General features: G+C 42.3%; 1 protein-coding gene and 1 long non-coding RNA gene across 2 annotated transcripts; one reads left to right on the forward strand and one right to left on the reverse strand.

The window, feature by feature from the left end:
• Nucleotides 1–1769, reverse strand: LOC149979961 (uncharacterized). The gene is made up of 2 exons (XR_016483612.1): nt 1598–1769; nt 1–1357 (listed from the first exon to the last, which is right to left on the reverse strand). It is a non-coding gene; the product is annotated as an uncharacterized LOC149979961 (long non-coding RNA).
• Nucleotides 1770–3381: 1612 nt separating this feature from the next.
• On the forward strand, nt 3382–8950 carry ppp1r14aa (protein phosphatase 1, regulatory (inhibitor) subunit 14Aa). Its single transcript, XM_021617752.3, has 4 exons — nt 3382–3903; nt 6147–6227; nt 6352–6384; nt 7211–8950. Exons 1-4 carry the CDS (start codon nt 3706–3708, stop codon nt 7376–7378), a joined length of 480 nt encoding a protein of 159 aa, XP_021473427.1. The 5' UTR covers nt 3382–3705; the 3' UTR covers nt 7379–8950.
• The last annotated feature ends 251 nt before the right edge of the window (nt 8951–9201 follow it).

Here is a 9201-nt window from a genome sequence, read left to right on the forward strand (position 1 = left end):
CACTATCTTCAACGTTTATTTTTTAAACTAAAGGGCATTCTCCACACAATTATTTATTTTAACAATTTATAAAAGTCCCATTTGGGCATTACAAAAATGTAAGTTGTTTTAATGTCCATTCAGAATGTTTTGTTGTCCTCCCACAGCAGGCACGCTCTGAAGGCGCCAATCCAGTGCTTGCAGTAGGCCTCTCCTGGGTAGTGTTGTACTGAGTGGAAGACAAATATTGTGTCAGCAGATGGAATGCTGTGCTAAAGCGCCATAGAACAAAATACAATAACCATCAATCTTAACAGTACCTGACTCTCTCCAAATATGGCCAAACAGAATCGTACTGGAATGGGGAAGTACTTAACTTTTGTTAAGGCCACCTGTGTCTAAACTCTGGTCCCCATCCGTTTAGAGTTGAAGATGTCTATCGTACCTTTCTAGAGACCAAATCATACAGTGTGTGAAAGAGGGGGAATGTTACTATTATACCTTTTATAATACTTTTATAAAAATGAACTGATTCAAAGGAACGACTGGCGCTGAAGATATAGCGTCCAATCCCTCATCCCAGTAGGGGAGTATCAGGGGTGTATGTAGAAAGTCAGGTTGGAGTAGGAATGAGTGGCGCTGAAGATATAACTGCCATAACCCTCTGTAGATTGTCAACTCCCAGGCTGCCTCTGGGGCCTTCCAATGGAATTATTGTCCGCAACAGTTCCATCTGTGTGTTGCTGATGGTGAACTGGATTTGTGGCACAATCACCCATTCCGACCAATAAAGAGCTGTGGCGCCAGTGGTTGGGGGAGCTGAGGTGGTGGTTGAATTTGGGGCGAACAAATCCCTTACTGCTGTCAGATTGGCCATCTGCATTGCCAGGGAACCCAAGATGAACAACTGCAGAGGTGACTGCCGTTGGTCAGTCCTCAGCCCATGGCGGTTCCACTGACTGGCAAACACAGCAAGATCTCTGTTCACCTGTGGCAGGAACACAAAGTGCAGTGCCCACAGGTCCACTTCTTTGTTGATGTCGATGATCTGCTCCGTCTCCAAGAAGGTGAACAGGTCATGGTAAATGTTGGAGACTCCATGCCAGACGTCCTCCCCCACAGCCGCTCTATCCTCTGGTTGTGAGTGCTACTTCCTCTGAGGGCACTTCCCCTCTCGCCACCCCTGAACTGCTCCATAAAGGCACAGATAAGGTTGTTTTCACCACCCGATCACATCTCACCCGGGATGGTACTCTGTAGCTGGTGATTGCTGCTTTGAATGACTCTATGACTGGTAATCCTGTTGTTGTCAGAGGCCTTCAGAAACACAACAAGTCTGTTGTAACCAGTCACAGCACCATGGATAACAATCCTCAACCTAAAAAACAAGATACATTTGTTTTACAAAACCATTTTTTTCTCTTATAGTGACACCATTCTGTTTTCATTGATATCAGCTCGCTGATCCTCTCATCCAGCTGAGTGTCTGACAACAGTGAGTAGGACCTGAAAAGCTGAAAATGACTAAAAACAAAAAGATACATCAATCAGGAATGTGATCAAATCTAGAGATCTCCCTCTTGTGTTGCAATTGCTTTATTCAATTACGATAACTTACCTCATGCGCTGCTTGACCACAGAGTGCGACACATTGAGAACATCTGCCATTTGTCTGATGGTCATATGAGGAACTCAAGCTGCTCCTTGGTGATGTGATACTGCCTTCCCTCCAAAGGCACTTGTTAGGATACTGAAATAAAAATTACAATAGATAATTACAAAATACCCTCCTAAAAACTTTAGGTTAAAAGACTATAAGATTACCATATAGAATTTAGGAACAGCAGTATAGGCCAACCAAATGTTTTTTTGTTCATTGATTGACTTGACACAGGAGACTTAACACAGGACAAGTAAAATGATACAATCTCAGCCTTTGCCACACATGCTGTACAAAAACATTGATACAAATGTAACAACTTGCCATCTTCGTTATGTTCCCGTTGTTGGATGTCATTTGCCTGTTGTAGGAACTTCTCTGCAACAGCAATTAGATTGCTGGCCATCTCTTCATCAATCAAATGACCGCTTGCCCACCGAAGGCTCCGCAACATGTTCGCTAGCCTGAAAAATAGACCGCAGACCCGATGGGTCCAGTGACAATTTATCTGTATGTAGTTAACAACCCCTAAAGTGTTCTCTTGTCTAAACTGTGCCAACTCTGAGCCTCCGACCTATGAAGACAACCATGCATAGACAGCCGATGCAGTTTTAACTAACGTACTTTAGCTACAAACTAGCTTTAAAAAAAGTATTTTCATTCAACATCGCTAGCTAACGTTACTGTACAGCAGTAACTAGTTAACGTTTTATAGATTCCATAATTAACGTTAGATTATGAACAATTAACTTTAGCTAGCTATCTTGAGTTCAGTTAAATATCAATGGCAGACAGATCTAACGTTAGCTAGCTAACGCCGTTGGTAGTTAGGTACCGTTAGTGTTATATTATGTCGTTACTTTTTTTGCAGCTGTTACACCCCTCACCCTCAACACCTAATGTTAGATAGCTAGCTAACATTAAGTTAACGTTACCTGGCTATTGATGGTTGAAGTCCATCTCTTCTGTCCGTGAGCAGCAGTCTGGTGCAATCTGAGATGGTAGATTTACAATTTTCGAGAAATTGGGCTGCCATTGTTAACTAGCTAGCTAATTTTACCTCGGAAGAACAGAAGTTGAGTGAACGTCTTTCATCAGTACCTGAGACTTGGGCGGAGTCCAAACGACCTTTAATAAACATGGGCGGAGTTCAAACGACATTAATAAAATATATAGATATAAAAAAATGTGATAATCAGTGTCAAAATCGATGACTCATAGCATACGTATCGGTGAATCGTTGTGACATGAAATACGAGTGAGATTGTAATCAATGTGTAATAACTACGTACAAAATTAATGAACGTGTTAAATTATTGTGTGACGTGAGTCATATTCAGGTCCTGATTGGTAAAGAAGCTTATTTGACGTGTCAAATAGTGTTATTTGACGTGTATCTTTTTGACACGCAAAGACCCAAACGGCGTTCCATAAGTGGAAAGCCTTCCCAGAAGGGTGGAGGCTGTGATAGCAGCAAAGGCGGGGACCAACTCCATATCAATGCCCATGATTTTGGAATGAGATGTTCAATGATGTCCAACATACTGTAATGAAACAGCAGGGAGCAGGTCTCGCACCCTCGACCTTCGAGCCCCGGCGCGCTAACAACTGTGCCGCAAAAAACCCAGGGTCGTTACACTACTCCCTCCAAAGAGCGTCCTCGCGCTAGCTTGAGACTCTACGTTTTACAGGAACGCGCTCACTGGCCAAGCACACGCACTGTCAAAGATGCAAGGTCCGATCACTTCTGAAACCAATGTAATGAAACAGCAGGGAGCAGGTCTCGAACCTTCGAGCCAGAGGTCCGGCGCGCTATCGACTGTGCGGCAAAAGCATGCTTGTGCGGCACGAGTCGATTTCCGCGCCAGGGTCGTTACAATACTTTTGATCATTGGATTGTTTACAGACAATCACAGATTGTCATGTGTTGGGTGGGAAGTCACAATCTCTGGAAGTCACCCTCAGAGTTTAGTCAGCAACACGTGACAACGGAGGGCGCTCTGGGCGAGCTGGGATTGACATAAGGAGTCGAACTCCATTTAGCTTGGGAACCAGTCAGACCAGATATGGCAGCCAACAGGGTCGGAAGGACGCACGCAGATGAAGTCCACTCGTCAGATTTGGGAACGTCTCCGGAACACGGAGGCAACCTTCAGAAGAGACAAGCTCGAGTTACTGTGAAATACAACAGAAAAGAGCTACAGAGGCGACTAGACGTGGAGAAATGGATAGACGACTGTTTGAACGAGCTGTACTTAGGCAAGGTAAGTGCCGTCGTACCCTCTTGGACCATTACAAGGGCCACACAAAAGCCCCGTTTATACCTGTGTCCTGTACTTTTCCTCATTCCGATTGTGCCCACACTTTTATTAAACGGTCTAGACAATTAAAATACACGGATCGGTTTATGCTTCAAGAAGCACTCAAACATACTTGATCTAGCTGATCTATCTATTGTTGTAGGGTCAATTTATATTTCAATTACTTTTAGTTTTGCTTAACAAGTGCTTTGAGATTATGTCTAATGAAATGCGCTATAAACGTTTTTAATAATGAATTATTATTAGCATTTTTAGATCTTCCTGAAAACATCCGGTGGTACTCAGGCACACATTATCTGCATATCAAACAGATCTGGATGGTCAAACCATTTACTCATACTCATAACGGCCTCAGGTAGCACCATTAAATTATGGCATCAGTAATTGTCCTAAAATAAATACATTCATATTATTGTGAAAGAATATCTGTTAAATAAATTGCATACAGGGAGACACTAGCTAATCCGGTCACAATGTGGATGGGTAAGAGAGACTTTTTAATACAATGGGTAGACGTGACATACCTTGATCAGATACTGATTGGATCATATCGATCCGATCATAAAACTCGCATGTTAGCGCAAAGTGTAAACAAGGCTAAAGTGTTGTGCATGTGCTCAGGCAGTAGGTTTCAGATAGTAAAGAGATTTTAGGTATATGGCAAGTTCTTAAACTTTTTAATCAGGCAATACTATCTGAAAGTTTCCCTTCCTTTAAGAATGAGAACTTTGCTCTTCCACCTTTGCCTGAATCAATAGAATTGGGAAAAAGGCTTAACTTTAAGAAAAAAAGAGGCTTAAGCTTTGAATTGGATATTCATGTAGAAAAGGCCTGTTAAGACACTGTACATGATACATGGATCTTAACATTACAGATGAACACTCCTGTGAGACACAAACAATATCAACACAATAACTTGCACTCTGTCGAAATTACAGAGGCATTTCTAAACCAACTCTTCTGCGTAGTCCTCCTTAACAGGGCTAAACAGACTTCCGTGTGCTATGAGATTTATATAAAAGGTGTATACAATATGGATGTTATGATAGTGCACAGTGTCCATTAAAGGACTGGAGAAGGTTGGAGGTGCACTGTGGACTTAGGCTCCATCCGAAAATGGCACCCTATTCCCTATATAGTGCACTACTTTTGACCAGGGCTCTATGGGTAGTGCACTAGGGAATAACGTGCCATTCCGGATGTAGCTTTCAGCCACTGCAGAGACATGGTGGCTGGGGAATGCTAACTCACTGCCTTACATGGCCACTTGGAAAAAGGGAATGGAACAAGAATGAAGGATGAGAAACAGGAAGGAAGATGTGCAGAGAAGGGAGAGTACTCCAGGGCCAAGGGTGGGGCTAATGGGTGACGTGTGCATAGAAGGGAGAGTACTCCAGGGCCCAGGGTGGGGCTAATGGGTGATGGGGTTAATAATCCCTGAGGGGGGTAAACATACTGCAGCTGGCCATGTGACATCACTAGCTAGATGTTCTGCTCTCCTGGAAAGTTTGGGAACACATACTGCTTCCAGTTCTTGTCTGCATCTGAAATGACACCCTAGTCTGTATGTAGTGCACTACTTTTGACCAGAGCCCTATGGTCAAAAGTAGTGTGCTATGTAGGGAATAGAGTGCCATTTTGGATACACCCTTTGTAACAATACTGCATTGATATACTGTAGTACAGTACCCGTGTACAGCAGGAGACTCACCCCTATAGGGCGACAAATGCACCATGGTGGCCTGTGCCGGATCTCAGCTGAGCATTTGATCAGTAGATCAATAACCGTCACCAACAACAGGGGAACCAGTCCGATAATTTTAGGAACTGTCTTCAAAATCCAACCCACCAGAAGTTGAATGTGTGCCAGGCAGGCAGTGTGATTCTTCAGATGACAGAGAGAGGAGACTGATCTTCTATTGGTCTGTAGCTCGGTTCTGACTTGCCAGGCAACTGATCCAGTTGGATACATGGCCAGTGTTGTTATTATCCAACCATAAGCCCTCTGAATGAATTCTGTCAACTGTTCCATTTGGAAATGACATGTAGTAGGACTCAAAGCTCAACTTAATATATACAGACTCAAACTTTTGTTGCATAAGTCATGTATTGAGATTTGCACAAGCTTTTCCACTCTAATAGTATACAGTATACGTGAGTGTTTTTAATGTATTTGTGTTTTGCAGGGGGAAGACATGCCAGACGAGGTAAACATTGATGACCTGATAGATCTACCTAGCAATGAGGAGCGAGTAAAAAAGTTACAGGTAGGCCCCACCCACCCAAAGTTGTTCTGAACATGTACTCAGACCAACCTGACTTTGCCACAGAATTTAACTACTGGAATTTTGATACAATGATTTCTCTTCTCTAAACTCTGTTCATCATCAGGAGATCCTTCAGACATGCAGCAACAACACTGAGGTATGTTTTACCATCATTTATAATGATATGGAAGAATGATGCATATTAAGTCATACATTTTTATTTAGTCTCTGTACACACACACACACACACACACACACACACACACACACTGTATTGGCCTCCAATAGGAGGCAGCGGTGTCTGACACCTTCGATTGTCACGCCACATGCCCTACAATGGCCTTCTGTCCTGGCCTTCTCTCGCTCTTCTCTCCTCCCTCTCCTTTCTCTTCTCTTTCCCTCTGTTCCCTGCTACAGGACCTCTTTTGACAAAGGACAGGGCCCACAGTGGCTTGCTTTGGCACACACACACACACACACACACACACACACACACACACACACACACACACGAGGCTGGTGGGAGGAGCTATAGGAGGACGGGCTCATTGTAATGCCTGGAATGGAATAGAGGGAATGGTATTAAACACATCAAACATATGGAAACCACATGATTGACTCTGTTCCTTTATGCCATTACAATAAGCATATCCTCCTATAACTCCTGCCACCAGCCTCCACTGAGACACACACACACACACATGTTGGTTTCAAATCAATATCACAAAAGATTGAAGAACACTAAGTGCTGGTTTCCTAGACATGGATTAAGCCAAAATGTCCCAATGAACATGCTTTTTAGTCTAGGACTGGGCTTAAATCCAGGTGTTCTAGAGACCAAACCTAGAGCGACTGGGGTTGAGGCTTCAGAGTCCACCATTTTCAGTCTCCCCCTCTTATTTCTGTCTATGTAGTATCTAATGTGAAGGGGAAAAATACAAAACATTAGCTATATGATGCTACTGTGTGTCCCTCCCTGCCAGACCTTCATCGGCGAGCTGTTGGTCAAGCTGGAAGGCCTTCACAAGCAGGAGGAGCTGGCTACAGAGGGCATCGAACACCCCTCCCTTTGCAACCACCCCCAGCACCGCCATGAGCCATACCACTTCAACGACCCCCACTGCCCCCGCACCCACACCCACACCCACTAGACCCTCTGACCTCACCACACAGCTGACCTCTGACTAGGGGTGTAAAATTCTTTCCCAAAATTACCTGGTTTTCCATAAATTCCTGTTGGAATATTTCTGGAATCAGGAGGGAATAAGCAGGGAGGAAATCCTCCAACTGATCCCGGTAATCTTCCAATCGGGATTGCTGAAAAAGCTGGGAATTTGGGGAACGTTTCTGGAATTTTTTTTTTCCCAGCAACCCCATTTCATCCATTCCCCCTCCCCCAAAACACACCCTCGGACCACCCTCGGACTCGATTCACACACTGATCTTAACATGTCACATGAACAACATCTGTTGCCATGTTGTCCAGGCACTTGGGATCACATCCCACTGGGCCCACTTTGTCATTTCAACATGGAGAATTGGGTATTTGCTAGATATGTTGATCAATGAGCTTCCAAACCATTTTGAAAAAGACAGCCAAAAGTTTGAATTCCCATCTAAAAGCACAACCACATTTATTTAGTTTATTTGTCACCTTCCTTTTTTTAACAATTTAAAAGCACAACAAAGCTAAAATAGTTTATTTATGAAACAACTGAATGTGTTATCATTGTGCTTCATTTAATAGCACAACCAAATTACCTGAATTCCACTTGATTACATTAAAGTACATGGTGCAAGTGATCAATGCCGTTTGAGATTCTGTGCAGATTATTATAGTAATTGTGGAGATTGTCTATTTTTAGTTGAATCCTGGGCTGAATTTAAATAATAGCTCTTGATCACTTCCCAAATGCTATACAGGCCTAAATAGCCTCATTGATGATATATGATTGATAAAGTATGGTTACATATTTGCATGTTGCGCAAATCCATTTTTCTGGACACCGGATGAAGTAGGCCTAAATATTTATTTTTCATTTTGTTAAAGAGATACTTTATTTTGGCAATGAGGCCTTTTTATCTACAGTACTTCCTCAGAGTCAGATGAACTTGTGGATACCATTTTTATGTCTCTGCGGGCAGTTTGAAGGTAGTTAGCAACTTCCTTCATGATATCCACGAGTTCATCTGACTCTGGGGAAGTACTGTAGATAAAATCCCAAAGTATCACTTTAAGACATTCCAGGACTGGACTTGTCCAGAGTAGATAATTTACTTTTTCATCTTTCTATTTGTAAAATACTAAAGACATTTTCGGTCCATTTTTCCAAAGAAAATGTTCTAGATCTAGTTCTAGTTCTTTATCTAGAATAAAAAACATAAGCTGTAGACTGATCAACTCTAGTACTGTAGGAGGTGCTGCCCAGCCTATTGTTTTTTTCTTATAGTGGGTTTTACATTGAAGATCTGTTGTTGTTTCAAAGGTACAAATTCAACATGTTTTATTCAAGGTTTCTCTATGTTGAAATCCTGTGGTTGAAATGTTACCCTCGAAAGAAATGCTATGTTTTTTCCACATAGATTCCACTTCACAATACGTTAACAAATTACATTGAAACAATGTTGATTTAAGCAGTTTGTGCCCAGTGGGATATCGATCAGGTCACTTCTGAGTAATGTATGTCTGAGTTGCATCCACCAAGTAAAGTCATTCTTGAGTACTTAATTATTTATTGTTGTCAGCACAAGAAATGAGGATGGGATGAGATGTACAGTTGAAGTCGGAAGTTTACATACATTTAGGTTGGAGTCATTAAAACTCGTTTTTCAACCACTCCACAAATTTCTTGTTAAGAAACTATAGTTTTGGCAAGTCTGTTAGGACATCTACGTTGTGCATGACACAAGTAATTTTTCCAACAACTGTTTACAGATGTGTTATTTAACTTAAAATTCACTGTATCACAATTCC

This window comes from Oncorhynchus mykiss, chromosome 10 (assembly GCF_057628025.1).
Source record: "Oncorhynchus mykiss isolate SJ-2025 chromosome 10, ASM5762802v1, whole genome shotgun sequence".
Taxonomy (NCBI): Eukaryota; Metazoa; Chordata; class Actinopteri; order Salmoniformes; family Salmonidae; genus Oncorhynchus; species Oncorhynchus mykiss.